The 19,115-nt window shown below is 37.9% G+C and overlaps 1 protein-coding gene and 1 long non-coding RNA gene across 3 annotated transcripts in view; one reads left to right on the top strand and one right to left on the bottom strand.

Moving 5' to 3' along the window:
* trim37 (tripartite motif containing 37) overlaps positions 1-19,115 on the top strand; it is a 43,257-nt gene that overhangs the window by 926 nt on the left and 23,216 nt on the right. For both annotated transcript variants that reach the window (XR_003597277.1, XM_028031467.1), the window contains exons 2-17: positions 585-676; positions 809-910; positions 1,430-1,470; positions 1,732-1,848; positions 2,562-2,649; positions 2,940-3,062; positions 6,835-6,958; positions 7,607-7,674; positions 10,706-10,830; positions 10,923-10,973; positions 12,462-12,543; positions 12,662-12,738; positions 14,667-14,846; positions 15,225-15,339; positions 16,021-16,212; positions 17,137-17,270. Coding sequence is in view for 1 of the 2 variants with exons in the window: in XM_028031467.1 (XP_027887268.1) it covers positions 656-676; positions 809-910; positions 1,430-1,470; positions 1,732-1,848; positions 2,562-2,649; positions 2,940-3,062; positions 6,835-6,958; positions 7,607-7,674; positions 10,706-10,830; positions 10,923-10,973; positions 12,462-12,543; positions 12,662-12,738; positions 14,667-14,846; positions 15,225-15,339; positions 16,021-16,212; positions 17,137-17,270 (1,640 nt within the window). In the remaining variant the exon portion in view is untranslated. The remainder of the gene's footprint in view (positions 1-584; positions 677-808; positions 911-1,429; positions 1,471-1,731; positions 1,849-2,561; positions 2,650-2,939; positions 3,063-6,834; positions 6,959-7,606; positions 7,675-10,705; positions 10,831-10,922; positions 10,974-12,461; positions 12,544-12,661; positions 12,739-14,666; positions 14,847-15,224; positions 15,340-16,020; positions 16,213-17,136; positions 17,271-19,115) is intronic.
* On the bottom strand, positions 6,870-17,311 carry LOC114153130 (uncharacterized). The gene is made up of 3 exons (XR_003597278.1): positions 17,123-17,311; positions 15,996-16,165; positions 6,870-6,978 (listed from the first exon to the last, which is right to left on the bottom strand). It is a non-coding gene; the product is annotated as an uncharacterized LOC114153130 (long non-coding RNA).

Below are 19,115 nucleotides of genomic sequence, written 5' to 3'. Positions count from 1 at the left end.
CTGCATGGAGTCAACATTTTCTCCAACATGGTTGTCTCTAGGTACTCCAGTTTCTTCCTATAGTACAAAAACATGACTGTTAGGTTAATTACTGTTAAAAAAAATTGCCTTTAGGTGTGAATGTGATTTTCCTGTGTTTCTGTATTAGATTGGCAAGCTGTTAGGTGACAATAAAAACTGCTCAGAGGGTGGAGAGTGTGGCTCATCTAAGGAGTTTAAGGGCTGAAACAATTAAGTGTGATTAATCGATTATTGAAATAATTGTCAACTAATTTAGTAACTAATTAATCATCAACTGGGGTATACAAACTCAAAAAAGGCCATTTCCTGGAAGAACAACACGGTTAGAGCAGTAAGTAAGCCAAATGTGTGCTAAAATATATACAGTATCTTATACAGTATACAGTATCTTAAATATTGCATTTAAGATAAAAAAACAAACTTTTTTTCTGTAACTATGTTACACCTAGAACTCATCTAATCTCAGTTCTTCACCTGTTTCAAATTCTTCTTGGGGGAAAAAAATTATGTTGATCTTGGTTGCTGTAATCATTCATAAAAATCCAATATTATCTTATCTGCAGGTGCTGCATGTTTACTTTATTTCAAACAACTTGTTTAAGTTACTGAACCTGACAACTTCAAACTGGCTGAAATGGATGAACAAAGTGTTGAGGTGAGTACACACGGACTACAGTAGTACTTATTTAACCATACAACATGGGTAGGAAGTTTGACTCATGTCTCAGTGGTGTTTGTTCAGCCATGTGGGGAGTTTGGGTTGAACTGTCCTCTTGTCTTTTTGCAGAGCATTGCTGAGGTGTTTCGCTGCTTCATCTGCATGGAGAAACTGAGGGATGCACGCCTCTGCCCCCACTGCTCCAAACTCTGCTGCTTCAGCTGCATTCGGGTGGGTGTGATCAGCAAACCGGAACTGGGCTGTTTTCTCTGCAAGCACAGTTCTTTGATCTTTGCTTTAAAGAACAATCTTTATTATAGACCAGAGAAGAACAATGGATGAGGTCTCAGAAAATAATTTATAGGTTTCCTCCACAGTCTAGAGAAGTCTGCGCAAAACTAGATTTTTATAAGAAGAATAAATATAGGAATAAAAAATAAAGTGTTGAAAGATATTTGAATTTTTATTACTTTTCCCTTTGACGTTATCTTAAACATCCATCCATCCAACATTCCATCTATCCATAAAGTTATCCACCCATTCATTCATCCAACCATCCATCCAGTTCTTGCAGGTTCCATGTCTAAAGCCTTATATTAAATATTCCAGAACAGCGATTTTGTGAAATCAGATTTTGTCAGATTGTTTTTGTGTTTGTAGGGGTCTGAGGCTAACCTTCATATGTTCCTGTAAATCCTGTGTTGTATTCTTGTGTTGGTTGTACTTGAGCTGGAATCTCTTGTTTGACAGCGATGGCTGACTGAGCAGAGAGCCCAATGTCCACATTGTCGGTGAGAACCTTTACATCTTCTTATATCCACACAGATCTTCACTTTCAGCTGTATTTGTCTGAACAAAGTACTGCATTTCCAGCTTAAGATACTGCCTTAGTATTTTTATTAAAAGAAATTTCAAGTTGTACAAAAATCTTACCTTGTGTTTAAAGCTTTGAAGGCATCAACCTGCATAATTTACACAAGGTTAATGTTATATTTTGTCAGATGTGTCAGTTGTGGATCAGTTATAATTTTACCTGCTTATTGTTCAAACAGAGCTCCACTGCAGCTGAGGGAACTGGTGAACTGTCGCTGGGCTGAGGAGGTCACTCAGCAGCTGGACACCCTGCAGCTCTGCAGCCTCACCAAACATGAGGACAACGACAAAGACAAGTGAGTGTCTCCTAAAACCTGTTCACTTTTTCTTGTTTTATAATTTAACCCTGTGACAGTTTTTTAAAGTGGACATATAATGAAAAATTTACTTTTTGGATGTTTTTATACTTCCTTTTGAGGTTTCTAGAAGCAGCCCAAAAAACACCCAGAGGTTTTTTTCTACTTATCTTTGACAATAAGTTAAAGATTTTTGGTGTCATGAAAATGAGTTGTTTCAAAAACCTTCAAATTGTTAAGTCACATTCGACTATAATGATTTTAATGCTGTATCTACTCTAAGACTGCTGGAAAAGAGAAGCGTTTTGTTGTTGACTTGCCATCCAGAAATCACCTTATGTTGGTTATGCCGGAGATTTTACTTTTCAGAGATTAAAGTTGTAGAATTTGAAAATGAGTCGGCGCAAGGGCGTGGCCAGCAGCAGAGCTTTTTTAGATTTTAAAAAGTCCTTAAGTAGCGCATTCTGAAAGGAGCTCAAAATATGCAGAACCGACCAGACAAAAGTCTCATTATCTGAGAATGATTTTGTGCAAAACATAATAAGCATGTTTTGTATAGTCTTACCTCTTCAAAGCAGCATAATAGGTCACCTATACCAGTTTTAAGCTTCAATGTATTAGAGAGCAGTTGGTAAACCCTACCAATTTTTTGAAAACAAAACACAAATATTAAAAACAAAACAATTGTTTCTCTTTTCATCATCACTGAGCAGATGTGAAAACCACCATGAGAAGTTGAGTGTTTTCTGCTGGACCTGTAAGAAATGCATCTGCCACCAGTGTGCCCTCTGGGGAGGAATGGTAATGTTTAGAGCTTTTGTTTTTATGTTTTTTTATGTTACAGACTGGATTCAAAGTTATAAATAAATCAGAAGAATCATATGCACAGATACTGCTTCATTACTCAGTCAACTTTCTCTATAAAATCAATTTTATCTAAAAAAAAAAAGTCAACAAATGGGAATAAATACCAAGCAGAAACTATAAGTATAACAATAATCAGAGAATTATTCCACTCACATTTTGAATTAATCAGAATATATTTCTAGAGGTTGAAGCACCTGAAGGATAGATCTCTTTGTTGTCTGCAGCACGGCGGCCACACCTTCAAGCCTTTGGTGGAGATTTATGAACAGCACGTCACCAAGGTGAAGGAGGAAGTGGGAAAACTGCGCCGTCGCCTCATGGAGCTCATTAGTTTGGTGCAGGAAGTGGTGAGGACTCTTTACTTCTTCATCTTGGTGTATCTGTTTACCTTTTTTCTGGACAAGCTATATACATATATATACGTATATACACTGCCTGGCCAAAAAAAAGTCACCACCTGGATTTAACTAAGCAAATAGGTACAAGCCTCCTATTGGATAAGTACTGCATAGGCAATTATCTTTCAGCTGGCAACAAGTTATTTAACCCCAGCTGATGCAATGAGTAACTCCTAATTTCTTAAACAACCATGGCAAAAGACACATCCTGTGGTCGTGGAAAAGACGTTAGTCTGTTTAAGAAGGGTCAAATCATTGGCATGCATCAAGCAGAGAAAACATCTAAGGAGATTGCAGAAACTACTAGAATTGGGTTAAGAACTGTCCAACGCATCATTAAAAACTGGAAGAATGGTGGGGAACCATCGTCTTCCAGGAAGAAATGTGGTCGGAAAGAAATCCTGAATGATCGTGATCGGCGATTACTTAAACGTTTGGTCAAATCAAATCGGAGAAAAACAACATCAGAACTCAGGAGTATGTTTAATTGTGAACGCTAAAGCATTTCCACACGCACAATGCGAAGGGAACTCAAGGGGTTGGGATTGAACAGCTGTGTAGCCGTAAGAAAACCTCTAATCAGTAAGGCTAACCAGAAAAAAAGGCTTCAGTTTGCTAGGGAGCATAAAGATTGGACTCTGGAGGAATGGAAGAGGGTCATGTGGTCTGATGAGTCCAGATTTACCCTGTTCCAGAGTGATGGGCGCATCAGGGTAAGAAGAGAGGCAGGTGAAGTGATGCACCCATCATGCCTAGTACCTACTCTACAAGCCTGTGGGGGCAGTGCTATGATCTGGGGTTGCTGCAGTTGGTCAGGTCTAGGTTCAGCAACATTGTGTGCCCAAAGAATGAGGTCAGCTGACTACCTGAATATACTGAATGACCAGGTTATTCCATCAATGGATTTTGTCTTCCCAAATGAAACGGGCATATTCCAAGACGACAATGCCAGGATTCATCGGGCTCACATTGTGAAAGAGTGGTTCAGGGAGCATGAGACATCTTTTTCACACATGGATTGGCCACCACAGAGTCCAGACCTTAACCCCATTGAGAATCTTTGGGATGTGCTGGAGAAGGCTTTGCGCAGTGGTCAGACTCTCCCATCATCAATACAAGATCTTGGTGAAAGATTAATGCAACACTGGATGGAAATAAATCTTGTGACACTGCAGAAGCTTATTGAAACAATGCCACAGCGAATGCGGGCTGTAATCAAAGCTAAAGGCAGTCCAACAAAATATTAGAGAGTGTGACCATTTTTTGGTGGCGACGTTTTTTTTGGCCAGGCAGTGTATGTATATATAATAAAAGCTGCAAGTTGTTCTTCAAAATAACTGTTGTTACGGTTTTATCACAAAATACAGCACAGTAAAAATTTAAGATTTAACTAATGTAGACACAAAGTGACGAACTCAAGGTGAAAAAGAGAGCAAATACCTTTAGGATGATATATGTAATTATATATATATATATATATATATATACAGTACAGACCAAAAGTTTGGACACACCTTTTAATTCAATGAGTTTCCTTTAATTTCATGACTATTGACATTGTAGATTCACACTGAAGGCATCAAAACTATGAATAAAACATGTGGAAATATACACTAAACAAAAAAGTGTAAAACAACTGAAAATACCCCTTATATTCTAGTTTCTTCAAAGTAGCAACCTTTTGCTGTGATTACTGCTTTGCACACACTCTGCATTTTCTCGATGAGCTTCAAGAGGTCGTCACCTGAAATGGTTTTCACTTCATAGGTGTGCCCTGTCAGGTTAATAAGTGGGATTTCTTGCCTTATAAATAGTCATGAAAATAAAGAAAACCCATTGAATTAGAAAGGTGTGTCCAAACTTTTGGTCTGTACTGTGTATATATATATATATATATATATATATATATATATATATAATTACATATATCATCCTAAAAGTATTTGCTCTCTTTTTCACCTTGAGTTCGCCACTTTGTGTCTACATTAGTTAAATCTTAAATTTTTACTGTGCTATATTTTGTGATAAAACAGTAACAACAGTTATTTTGAAGAACAGCTTGCAGCTTTTATTATGATGCTGACACATTTAGACTGTGTGTAAATGGATCTAAATAGATTCTTAAAAAATGGTTAAATTGTTTCTTACAGAATAAAAAAAAAAATACCAGAGTTGAAAAACTTGTGCAATTTAAATTAAAGTCACAAAGCAGCTATGTGTCTTTCCTCTTAAGAAAGTGTCTCAAGGTTTAGAGCAGGGGTCTCAAACTCCAGTCCTCGAGGGCCGTAGACCTACAGTTTTTAGATGTGCCACAGGTACAAAACGCTGGAATGAAATGGCTTAATTACCTCCTGCTTGTGTAGATCAGTTCTCCCAGCCTTGCTAATGACCTAATTATTCTATTCAGGTGTGGTGCAGCAGAGGTACATCTAAAAGTTGCAGGACTGCGGCCCTCGAGGACTGGAGTTTGAGACCCCTGGTTTAGAGAAAGTGGTCCTCTTTTATACAAATGTAAAAGATAAGTCGTGTTTAGATGTGTGCTAGAGTTTTTGGATTCCAGATTGGTAGAACCACTAAAACGGCACAAAGAAACAAATTCAAAGTTTCGTTTCACTTACGTAAATAGAAAATAACACTCCCATTAAATTGGACGGAAAAATAAACCGCCCATGTTAGTTAGAGGACTCTAAGGTAACAAACTTGGTTCAATGAGACAGGATGCGTATACAGTGGAGCAATACACAAGAACAGGCATAAAATATGTTGTTTTTGGCCCAATCAGGTTTTTAAAACAAAATATCATGTTTAATTTGTGAGCTAAATGAGTGCAAGTAGAGCATTTCAGAAAGCACATGAAATAGGCAACAATTAATAACCCATTGATGTTGAAAAATTACTGGGGAATTTTTTTATATATATACTGTATATACTGTGTATATATATATATATATATATATCAGTAGGCTGTCAGCGATTAGTAGCACAATGCTGGTGGATATTTAGTGTAACACGGAGCATAAAGCTCAGGTTGTTTCTCCAGTGGGCGGTGCAGGTTGCTGCAATCAAGAGTAGCCACACAGCCACTAGTAGAAAACAAACACACCCAGTATAACACTTTCATTCTATTGGTTGAGAGGTTGCCCTGCGATGGTGCTCTTTTGCTCCGAGGACGAGCAGAAAATGATTTGCAAGGGAGCAGAGAGGTTTGCAAGCAGAGATTTGATCTGAGCAGAGATAGGTTTTGAGCGTGAGAAGAAAGGTTTGACAGAGCACAGTGAATATTTGAAAGAGAGCAGAAGTTTTGAGCACAAGCATTACAAGTTTTGAGAAGAAAGACATGAAGTCCTGCTTTCACACTGAAAATGTAAGGACAAGTATTAAAGGTTTTGAGAACAAAAGACATGAAAACTTACTTTCAGACTGAAAATGTGTGCTCTCAAATTATGCCAGAAAAATTACAGACTTACTTTTTTTTACAAAAGGTATGTAAAAACCTCCTTTTAGATTTTTTTGTGCAAGTCCAGATCACTATATCAATTCCTGACTTGTCTTGCATCATAAAAAAGCTGCAGAGATTGTTAACTTCAGCCAGCTGCAGTTGTGGTCATTGGTCTGCCACTAATTTACAATTAGTGCACATAATGTTTTTAAGTTTTATCCAGCATGTTTTACCACAAGTGTCCTCTAGGAGGCACACACTGATTTATGTTTTCTTGCTCAGGAGAGAAACGTGGAGGCTGTGAGGGGAGCGAAGGACGAGAGGGTGAGGGAGATCCGGAATGCGGTGGAAATGATGATCGCTCGTCTGGACAACCAGCTGAAGAACAAACTCATCACTCTCATGGGTAGGACACCGAAAACTGATCTGGAAGCAGCAGAAAATTGGAAAAATGCTCTTTAGCAGTTAAACTTGCTGATGGATGCTTGAAGAGTTTTTCTCTGAGTTTTGCACACTTTGAAAGTCCTGAGATGATCACTTTTGGGGAAAATTGTCAGGTGTCTTAAAGATTTCTGATTTGTGAATAATCTTTCTCACTGGTGTGTGGAAGATTGCATTAAGGCTGTTTCAATGGAAACACCCAGCTCCTTCTTTTTATTTTGGCTTGATCTTTGTTTAATATTGATATGGGGAAATTTGTTGCATTTCTATATAATGTCCTAACGTGTAAAACCCTAGGATTGAACCAGTGATTCTTACAACAGTCACCTTGAAGCCCTTTTGTTTTGCTTTTCCCATCTGAAAAGATCTTATTGTTGTCATTGTACTAAAATGTGGCCTGAGGTGTTTTTTTTTCTTCTCTTCAACAAAAAATTTCAATTTGGTACTGAAAACAGCAGAGCGGCCTTTAGATATGACTAATACACATTTGAAATATTTATGAGGAGCAAGTGGATGCCTGCTCTCAGCAGCACCCACACACAAAATCTGCAGTCCTCCATCAGGGCTCGCATTCAGCAAACTGCAAATAGAAATGCCTTGTCCTCCCCAACAGGCCAGAAGACGTCTTTGACCCAGGAGACGGAGCTGCTGGAATCTCTGCTGCAGGAGGTCGAGCATCAGGTCTGTTGTTCACAGATCAATTGCTTTAGTATCCAAAGCAATCCAGAAACCACTCTTGTCACCACCCAACAGATTACATTGTTCTGTCACAATCACCCTGGTTTAAGCTTATTTTAGTTTATTTAGCATAGTTTAGTCCTCAAAACTGGAAGCTCAAAGATTTGAATTCATTACTGGCTGCCTGAGAAGAATATATACCCTTTTTAAAAATAAATCTGTATTTCTACTAATGCCAACTTTGAGAAATCTTGCATAATAAAAAAAAACGCTTGAGAAAGAAATAACCAAAAATAGTTATGGACAGTGTTGGAATGTAACGAAGTTCAAGTACTTTGTTACCTACGAAGTACTGTAACAAAGCACAGTTTGTTTCGATAAAGCGCTTGCATTACATGTTACATCTAAGTCACATTGCGCTTAAAAAAACAAAAACCTTTATTGATTTTAACAAGACCACAAGAACATGTATACTCACTTACAAATACAAAAAATATAGACCCAGACAAGACAAAACCAAAAGGACATGGGAGAAGAAAAAGAAATTGCAGCAGACCCTCAATAGACCAGCCAGTAAAAACACCAGTTTGTCTTACAACAAGGCCTCTTTCCACCCGTCGAGTTGGATATCATTTTGGATCAGTCAAGTGTAAAGACAGACCAGATTCCTCAAAATTTATCGAGCTTGTTCTTTGTGACATAGCTGATTTTCTTAAGTGCAAAATAAAAAGTCATTTATGTACCGTATTTTCAGCACTATAGGGCACACCTAAAAACCTTCAATTTTCTCAAAAGCCAACAGTGCGCCTTAAAATCCGGGGCACTTTTTATATGGACCAATATTGAGCCACAGCAGGTCTCGGAACTACAGTAAGCAGCCGCCGACTTCATTTTCCCCCGTAGAAGAAGAAGTGCACGCTGGGATATATGACTGAGCGAAGTGTGCCATTTCCATTTGTATTTGTGTAAAGACCCGAAAATAGAGTAGAATAGAATAGAAGTACTTTATTCATCCCAGCAGGGAAATTACTTCGCAGTTACAGCATAGAGACAAGACACAATAACAACTACCACTGAGTAGTAGTTGTCTATAAATTGTAAAAATATGAAATGCTGTTAATATAAAAAGCAACTTAAGAGCAGTCCTTGCAAAGATTTAAAAAAAATGCAGATATGTATATGTAAATATAAATGTACAGCAAATGTGCCATAGTGCAGTTGTGCAAAATCGGACTGCTTGGGTTAGGGTTAGGGCTTACGAGGCAGAGTTCAAACTCAAGGCGATCAGTCACGCAAAAGAACATGGGAATAGAGCAGCAGCGAGAGAATTTAATATTAATGAATCAATGGTGCGGAAGTGGAGGAAGCAAGAAGATGACCTGCGCCAAGTAAAAAAGACTAAAAAGAGTTTCCGAGGGAACAAAGCGAGATGGCTACAGTTGGAGGACAAACTCGAACAGTGGGTTGTTGAACAGAGAGCAGCAAGTAGAAGTGTCAGTACAATCACTATTCAAATCAAGGCAACAGCGCTAGCACGCGAACTTAACATTAATGAATTTAGAGGCGGTCCTTCTTGGTGCTTTAGGTTTATGAAAAGACGTAATCTCTCCATAATTGACAAAAGAACTCCAGCCGCTAGATATTGGTGTCAACAGGGCATTCAAAGCTAGACTGCGAACTGCGTGGGAACAGTGGATGACAGAAGGCGAACACACGTTCACCAAGACAGGGAGACAGCGCCGGACGACATACGCCACTATCTGCCAGTGAATCGTAAATACCTGGGCTGATATATCATTCTCAACTGTGGTCCGAGCTTTCAGGAAGGCAGGAATTGTCACTGAATTGCTAGACAACAGCAGCGACATTGACTCGATTAATGAGGACTTTGACGAAGCGGAGCCGGGCATGTTGGATGCCGCATTAGCCCAACTGTTTAATTCGGACACTGAAGAAGAAGAATTCGAGGGATTCGTGGATGAGTAATGAATTAATAAAGTGAGTTTTACATGTTTATTTTGTGTGTTTACAGCTGAACTGCTGTTTAAAGTTTACAGCTACGTCACTGATTCGGGGAAAATAATAATACAGCTGTTTTTTCATTTTGGGAGTTAACGGAGTTGTCTGGTTTGTAATTTATTAATAAAGGTTTGTAATTCATTCATAAAGTTTGACTGACTTATCTGACTATTTTGTTGACATTCCCTTTAGCGCAGTTCCATCTAATGGATGCATAACGTAACCCCAGCCTCTACTGTAGCGTCTATTCTATCAATTCTCACTCGATTGCCACTAGTGGCAAAAAAAGTGAAGTTCATGCTGTGTTAGGACGGGAGACAAGACGTTTTCAAATCGCTTGACACTTGTTAGTTCTGTTTAAAGTCCCTTTTTCAGGGAGACAACTTTCTCTTGAATGTGTTTATTTTGTGCTAAATAAAACATTTCAAAGATATAATAATTCCTCTCATTTTGCCTGTAACCTGTAACATGTAACCCTGCAGGTCGTCCCTGAAATTTTGATTCTTAGAATCACAAATCTAGATCTAAACTGTCTTAGAGAGAAAACACAATAAAAACATGCTTTATCTGCTGCATTGATCATTAAAATTGCACATTACTGATGTATTAAAATGAAATAGATTCACTTAATGACATTGTATTAGTGATTAGGTGATACATTTAGCAAGTACTTTTACTTTTTAAGTATTTTTAACAGCCAGTACTTTTTTATTTTTATTCAAGTAAAAATGTTAATGTGGTACTTTTACTAGAGTACATTTTGTCTGTTTACTTGTACTTTTACTTAAGTACATTGTTTGAGTTGTTTGAATTGTTTGAGTACTTTCTCCACCACTGATTAGGGTAGGGTTAGGGTATGGTTTAGAACTGTAAAAATATGAACTGTTGATCAGATAAAACAGATTATTGACAGAACTATGACAACTGCTGCATACTATTTAGATTTGAGTATATTTCATATTTGAGTGGTTTCACAGCAAGACCTTTGTGTTTTGCATGTGTTTGTGTTGCACAGCTTCACTCGTGCAGTAAGAGTGAACTGATCTCTAAGAGCCCAGAGATCCTGCTCATGTTCCAGCAGGTCCATCGTAAACCCATGCAGTCGTTCGTCACCACGCCGGTCCCCCCGGACTTCACTAGGTAACCTTAGTGGAAACAAAATATAACGCTTTAAGTAAATTTCATGGCTTATAACAACTATTCAATGTACTCACCTGAATGTTTGTTTTTAGTGAGCTGGTTCCTGCTTATGATTCCAGCACTTTTGTACTCATCAACTTCAGGTAAATATTTGATTTAGGCTGCAAAGAAAGAAGCTTAAATATTGTGCTTACTGAAACATTTAGTCTCTTTTTTGTAGCTTTTAGTTTCTAATAGAAATATGTAAAATTCTGTAAAAACTGTTTTTCAATGCAGACAACAGTTTACTGACGGACTAAATGGCTGCATAGAGTTTGGGTGACGCATGAGCACACTGTGCATGTTACAGTCTAATTAACGTCCTCAAGATAAACTGGCAGCTCCTCTGTTTAGAATGCAAATGGATTAACACAACATTGCCTTCTCTTTAATTTTTTTGTTCTATGTGTAATGGAGACTGGAATTTCAACCATAGGTTTGAAATGCGCTTCTGAACCAGATGTGCTCCAAAGCGTCCTCTCCATAACTCTTCAACACTCTGTCAGCTCCCGATCGGCAAGACACATTTAGTTTAGTGTCATCGAGATGATATTCAGATAAGATTTTTTTATTGATTGATTTTAGTTGCCTCTGCAATGAACTCTTTGCTTAAAGTCTATAATGTCTGCCCAGTTGCACCAGTTAAGTGTGTGAATTATAACCTGTCAAATGACGGACGGCATCAAATTTTTCAAAAACGATCAAGTACAGAAAATATTCCGTTAATGTGACCCCGGGTCACATCATATGTATACCCTGGGTATATGCATATGAAGCTCTCTTTTAGTAATTAAAGGTTCCTCAACACTCTCACCAATATAAAGTAAAGAGGATATCAAAACCTTTCAGGTACTTTTTTTTTATCATGGTGGTGCTAAGACTAGTGACACCAATGACTTTGTTCAAAACAATTATTTGTTGATATATATAGTTTCCCTATTTAAATAACAATAAATCTATTTTTTTCAGTGTCATTGTGCTTCTGAAATAAAACAATTCATTTTAATATACAATAAAACAATCAATGTGGTGGTTCACTGCAAAAACAAAATAGTACCAAGTATTTTTGATCTAGTTTCCAGTGCAAATATCTTTAGTTTTTTTCAAGACTGACTTAAGTAACTTTTCAGCAAGATATATGAGCTTTCTAAAGTAAATAACTTCTTAATATTGGTGAAAAAGTACTAAGTGAAATAATTTGCCAGTGGAGCTAGTAGTTTTTCCATCAATATTAAGGAATTACTGACTTAAAACAAAATTTCTTGCAGAAATTACTTGTAAGTTATGTTTGTATTATTTCAAGTGTACTAAGATATTTGCACTAGAAACTAGGCAGATTTTGTGTTTTTGGAGTATTGATGATCAATATATGTGTGTGAGCTTTAGTGTTTTCCATATTAATCAGTGTGGTTTATAGAGTTTTTACCATTTATTTGCTTTTTTAACCCATAATTAATGTCTTCATTATCTGCAGCCAGAGCTGCTCCTTCTATCCAACTAATTATTAAATGTTCTCTGGAGATCAGAAAAGTAAAAAGTCACACTTTGTTCATATTTCTGTAAGTTTAAACATGGGTTTGTTCTGTTTGTAGCACTCTGAGGCAGCGGGCCGACCCAGTTTACAGTCCTCCTCTGCAGATATCTGGCCTTTGCTGGAGGCTTAAAGTCTACCCAGTAAGTCTGAAGCTATTTTATTTGCTGAAGTTGTTTTTCAATGTTTTTGATGGGTAATTTAGAAAAGAAATGTCCAGGATTCTGTTTAAAGCTGGTAACTGCTGTTTGATATTCTCAGGATGGTAACGGCGTCGTCCGTGGAAACTATCTGTCTGTGTTCCTCGAGCTGTCTGCTGGACTTCCTGAAACCTCAAAGTAGGAATTATTTCTTTCCTCCTAGGAATCTGTTTATAAATATTTTTTATTTTATAGACTTTAAGCAGTACCTTAATATTTCTTCTTTTCCAAAAGCAATTTTAAACTCTAGATGACTTATTTTGCAGGGTTTCTCCCAGAAAACTTGCTAAGCCTGGTGGTTGAGGCAACGAGTTGGTTCACAAGCGACCCAACATGTGGTGTTAAATTTTTTTTTACATTGACAGGAATCTAAAAATATTACTGTGTAATTATTTTACTGCTTCCACTTTCTGTGTTATCCATACAGGTATCCTATAGTACAATAAAAGTTAATGTTTTTATTTGTTTTGGTTCGCACAATGAATCACTGACGATTTTTGTCATAGTACCGGCAATAATTTAAAACTACTTTCATCCCTGGATATACCTTTGTCATTGCATGCTTAACACGCATGCAATGACATGCGTGTTATTGCATGCGTTATTTGTCAACGCACACCTATATTTGTGGCTCACATTGAGCTGCGCGAGCAGAGCAAATGCAGTGACATTTTAACTTGACTCGTACCTTTACCTTTATGTAGAGTTCTCCAACTCTACACAAGGTAGAGTCTACACAAGGTAGAGTTGGAGAGTTCTCAGATGGGGTTAATATAAATGTCCATACAGTGTTGAGCCTGTGTCCAGTTTAAGTGAAAGGAGGCGCACGTGATCCATGCCGTTGTAAACTTTATACATCCAGCTATGATAGTGCATGAGGCGGTCAATGCGCAGAGGCGCCAACGGTGCGATTGGTCCGCTCCCGCCTCATACTGTATTCATTGCATGAACTATAAACCCATCTTTCAGGAACGATTGTGCTCTGCCAGTGAAACACTCGGTGCACCAAAGACACTTGCATTCGGCTAATGGTAAAAAAATATATCATTAAAAAAATAAATAATAATAATAAAAGCAAAAACAAGCATTGTTTAGACTGGTGAGGGGCTCGGGAAGCCCTGATTTTTGTCATCATAAAGAATGGCGTGATCTGTGCCGTGGTAAACTTAAGAGATCTAGTTGTGATAGTGCATGAACTGGTTTTTTGATTTTCCTTTTTTCTGACGGCAAAGTAAATTTGCAATGTCGCGTTGAATTCTTTGTCAAATTCTTTGAAAATGTTTTCTTTTTTTAATATTTAAGTTCTCCTTATGTAGAAAGCTCATCAACTTACAAGGCTACACAGGCTACTTCAAAAATGTTAATTTCTGAAATACTTTTTCATTGGAGAAATAGCTTGAAGATTAGATATTTGAGGAAGAAATCTGCTGTGGCCATTTGTGTAGATTTTTTGTAAATCATAAGTTCTGTCAATTTAGTTTTTCTTTGGGCAGTTAGAAGATGCTCCCGTTAGTTTAGAACCAAAATCTTTGATTAATTTTTATATTTGGAATCGTTTAGATAACTTTGGTAACTTTTAGACCCTCCCATTAATGTAAGAGATTAAGAATACATGAGGGGGTGTGGTGGATGACTTTTTTTCTACGTCTTATGTTCAGTGTGAGGTAGAGTGATTTTTGTTTTACTACTTGTTTGACTTGAAACATTAGAGTAAGTCAACTTTTGTTTTCATCTAAGTTGTAAGAGATTTTTTGTTATTGTTTCATCCATATTTTTTCAAGAAATAGTCTACATATATTTTTTCAAACAATCAAGCCAGAAGTGTGTTCAAGAAACAAACCACCTATTACCAACAACAGCCTTGGTTTTGGGACTTTGAAGGCCACAACAAAATCTTTAGCTTTCAAGTTGTGGTGTTGTTGGAAGCCTGTTAACAATTGTCCACATCACATTCAGTAGATGGAAACTCAATATTTTTCTTTTAAGGTCTTGCTTACCCCAAAGTTAGCTTATTCGATCTCGACACACATTTACCAAGAATTTCATGTCTGAAATTATCTGTTCAGATATGAATACCGTGTTGAGATGGTGCACCAGGCGTCCAGAGACCCGACCAAGAACATCATCCGAGAGTTTGCTTCAGACTTCGAGATTGGTGAATGTTGGGGCTACAACCGCTTCTTCAGACTGGACCTGCTGGCCAGTGAGGGCTACTTGAACATGCAGACCGACACACTGGTCCTTCGGTGAGTTCAAACATGACTATACTTGGGCTTCCATTAAAAATGTGCACAAAACTTTTTCGATAAGTACATTGCTTCTGTACACAAACTGGCATGTCTCATGCAAAAAGTTTTTCCACTGCATTTTTGCGAAAAACATAAATTTTGATAAAAAACTGCCTCATTCTAGATCAAAAACTTTTTATTGAAAATTTTGATTTAGAAATTGATGTGTTTCCATTAAGCAAATTTATTTTTGTAATTCCAATTTGTGCAACACAGGTATTGTTGCCTCACTTTCTACTCTCATAATGTGATCTAAAAAAACATTACTAGTGGGTTTTTAAAAAATAAGTATCAGTATATTATAAGTATAGACAATTACTTATTTTTGTTGTGCAGCTACCAGGTTCGCTCACCTACATTTTTCCAGAAGTGCAGAGATCAGTACTGGTACATCAGCCAGTTGGAGTCTGCTCAGAGCGGCTACATACAACAGATCAACAACCTCAAAGAGGTAAGCCAGTAACTAAATGTTTTGGTTGCTTAGCCTCATACAGCTGACCACAGGGTGTCCACGCATCAGAAAAAGTCTGAAATTCTTGTATCTAAAAATAAGGGCTTAAAATGAAAAAATTGATTGATTGAGATAGCTTTTGATTTTAGTAAATGTGACCACTTCTGCACATTCAAAGAATGACCATTTGCAGTTGTTAATAACCCATAAAATGTTTTGAAAATCTGCTGTGCATAGTAATTTGGGATAGAGCATTTGGAGCTTTTTATTTTTGAAAAAAATACTGTTCTCATGGGGAGCTTTGTTCAGTAAAATTTGATTTATCTAATAGTTCATGACTTGAAAATTATACTGACTATCATTTGCATTGACCATTTAGGAAAATCTGAGGAAATATCACTTGCATAATAATTTTAACATGGTGTATTTTTGCATCTATCATTGGTATTACTGTCAGTTGACTGAACAACGTTCGGCTCTGCCAGTGACTAGCTAATGTTGCCATTCTGCTCAGTGCTACATGCATTCTTGAAAAAAGTGCTTCATAAAATACGCGTTTTATTTTTTTATACATTTCTGTCATTATACAGGTCTTATGATTAATGTTCTTAAAGTCTTAAATTTGAGTTGGTAATGCCTGCAAAACCCTTTCTAACCTGTTTAATTCATGTGTGACGTCAGAGGCTGGCCATTGAGTTGTTTCGCCGTCAGACATCCCGCAGCTCCTCGCCCCCCGACCTGAGACTGACTGCAGGCACCGCAACGTCTGAGAGAGACCCTGGCTCAGTGAAGAGTGATGACGACGCCCAGACCACTTTGAGCAACTCTAAGAAAGGAGAAGAGGAGGAAAGAACGCAGCATGACGACTCAAATGTAAGACTTGTAAGACCAAAGTGGTAGCTGAGAGATAATTTGAATTTTCATAGATAGTGTGTTTTTGCTCATATGTTTCATTAAAAAAATGTAAGAAGGAGAAGAAAAAAATAAATGCATAAGAGATTATTTCTAACCTGAACCCAGCTGTAATAGTCATCCAGTCACTCTCTCTTCCTTGATTCACGTTTTCCTTTTCTTCCTTTTTTCCCTTTATCTTCCTTCCTTTCTCTCTTCCTTTTTTCCATGCTTCTTACATTTTGTTTTCTAATTTTTGTCCTTTGCCTCTTTCCTTTATTTTCCTTCTTTCCTTTCCATCCTTCCTTCCTTGCTTCTTTGTTTCCTGCCTTCTTTACTTCTTTAATTTTCCCCCTCCTTCCATTTATCTTCCTGCTTTCCTTCTTGTTTCCCTCTTCTTCCTTCTTTCTTTCTTTCCTTCCCTTATTTCTGCCTGCCTTCCTTCATTCCTTTCTTGTTTTCTTCCTTCACTTTATTCTTTCTCACATCTTTTCTTCCCTTCTTTTTTCTCCCTTCCTTCCTCACTTTCTTTTTCCCTTCCTTTCCTGTCTTCCTTCATTTTTCCCATTTTCCCTTTATCTTCTGTCTTTTTTCTGTCCTTGCTTCTTTCATTACTTCCTTCCTTCTTCCTTTCCTTCTGTCCTTTCACCCTTTTCTCCGTTCTTTCCTTCTTTTATTCCTTTCTTCCTTCCTTGCTTCTGTTGAATTATGTTTTATAAATTCACAGTTAGGTTTGTATTTCTACATTAACAATCGGACAACTTCCAGATTTCTGGAGATTTGAGTTTGGAAAGTTCGGACTTTCCAAATCAAAAGCTGTTGTTACTTTAGAGACAAGTCTGCTTCTCTGTTGCCTGTCAGCAGGAATGCAGGTTCTGTAGATTTGACCTACTTGTTGTTGTTCAGGAACTGTCTGACGGAGACCTGGAGGTTGATTGCCTCACTGAGGAGGAGGTGAACCCACTGGATGGCAGCAGCACCTCAGGAAGCTCCACAGCCACCAGCAACACGGAGGAGAACGACATAGACGAGGAGACCATGTGAGTGGAACCTCTCTCATAGTCTGCCACCTTTTTAAAACATTCAGAAAGAACCTTTTGAGACAGAAGGGAAAACAACAAGTCATACAAATGGAAATTATTGAGCTCATTTAAATATTTTTCAAGATGAATTATTTATTGCTTATTGCGACAGGCCCAGCTGTTGACTTACCATTCAGAAACCACTTGTTGCATTTTTGGTGGTTGTGCAGGAGGCAAGATGTACGGTTGTATAGTCATTTTGAAAGGAGCTCAAAATAGGTAGAACTGACCAGACTACAAACTGATTAAGAATGATTTTGTGCAATAAATTTGATGAACATGATTTGTGTTGGCCACAGCCATATCCCAACCTGGTCAAGGAAGCAGGCACGTGCAGAGGGGGGAGCAAAGGGGGCTTGAGCCCCTGCCCTTTTTATCCTTGATGCTAGTGCCCTTTTTGAGTTTTATTTATTTTTTTCCCCAAATTTTTTTATTTTATTTTTATTTTTAATCTGTATGTCAGAAGGCCTGTTTGCCTCAGCAATAATATTTAGCTAAATATAATAATTTAGTAAAAATAAACTAGTCTGGCTGCCCTCAGTCTAATAATGACTCTCAGAGCCTCCATGTTGTTCAGACACCGGGTCCATGGTGAGGAGGAGGGGGGCGGATCTGTGTCCTCTAACTATCAAATTATGGGCAAGAATATTTTTTCATACACTGGTTTGTGAATAAAAACGTAGGTCTGATATTGACTCTAGAAAAACTGTTTCTATTTCTATTTTTATAATCGTCCTTGCAATAGCGGGACAAAACCCGCCTCGCCCCTAAACACAGAAATGCTTCGGCTGCAGAGAAAACTTCTGACTTTTAACTTGATCATTCTGCTAAAAACCCGGTTCGCTACAGGCAGCTTGAGTTGGTCCACCGACAGATATAAAGAATATCTGTCTTTATATCAGACATCCTGATATAAGACACGGTACCGACTGTCACCGCAAGTCGCAACGCAGAACAAAGCCGGTACCACCTGGTACCACCTGCTCTCTGTTCGCTCTGCTTCTCCTTAACGTTTCTACCAGGCGGGTTAAAGCCGCTGTTGATGAGATCTGGGCTGGAGGTTCTGGGCTGTAAACAGAAGTTACTGCAGAACCTCAAGTGTTAAAGGAAGATTCGGCCTGAACATTTAGAGTTCAGAAAATAAACATCAGAGAAAATATTGTAGCAATAATTGGAACCGCAGCAAAAAGCCAAACATGCCACAATTAAATGAATCAAAATGTCCCCAAAGCATCGGCGGACTGACAGGGGCCACCGGGGGATTCCAGGTAGATTCCAGTTAGATTCCAGAGATGCGCATCGCAGCGGCTGTTCCTCCAGGGCCAGCTCAAGGTAATATGGGTCCTTAGACAGAACCTCCTGCCCCCGGAACCCTTCCCACTAAGAACCTCAGCATGACTAACATGTTTAAATGTCGATCAGGTGAATCTGTGAGAGGGAGACCAGGTTTATTGGCAGAGTTTAAAATCAATCACTGATTATTGGTTATTTGCTGTGATGTATTTGTGAACAAACCCAATTCAAACACAAAGATTACACCATATTGTAGCCATGGTAACACAACAATCAAACTATCATGATGATTCTTTAAACTTTTACAAAGTAAACTTCCTAATTAAATCCTAAATGCACTATTTATTTTTCTCAGCTGAATGCATTAAATAAAATGTAATAACATTGTCATTCTCCATAAAAGATGCTACAGGTTTAGATCTATGATCTGTGTTACAATTAAACCATTTCTAGGGGTACCTGAGTGTCTGAAGGTCAACTGAATGTCTGGAGGCCCCTGAATGGCCTCTA

This window comes from Xiphophorus couchianus, chromosome 11 (genome assembly GCF_001444195.1).
Source record: "Xiphophorus couchianus chromosome 11, X_couchianus-1.0, whole genome shotgun sequence".
Classification (NCBI taxonomy): domain Eukaryota; kingdom Metazoa; phylum Chordata; class Actinopteri; order Cyprinodontiformes; family Poeciliidae; genus Xiphophorus; species Xiphophorus couchianus.
The sequence above is the reverse complement of the archived record's forward strand: the minus strand, read 5'-3'. Positions and strand labels throughout refer to the sequence as shown.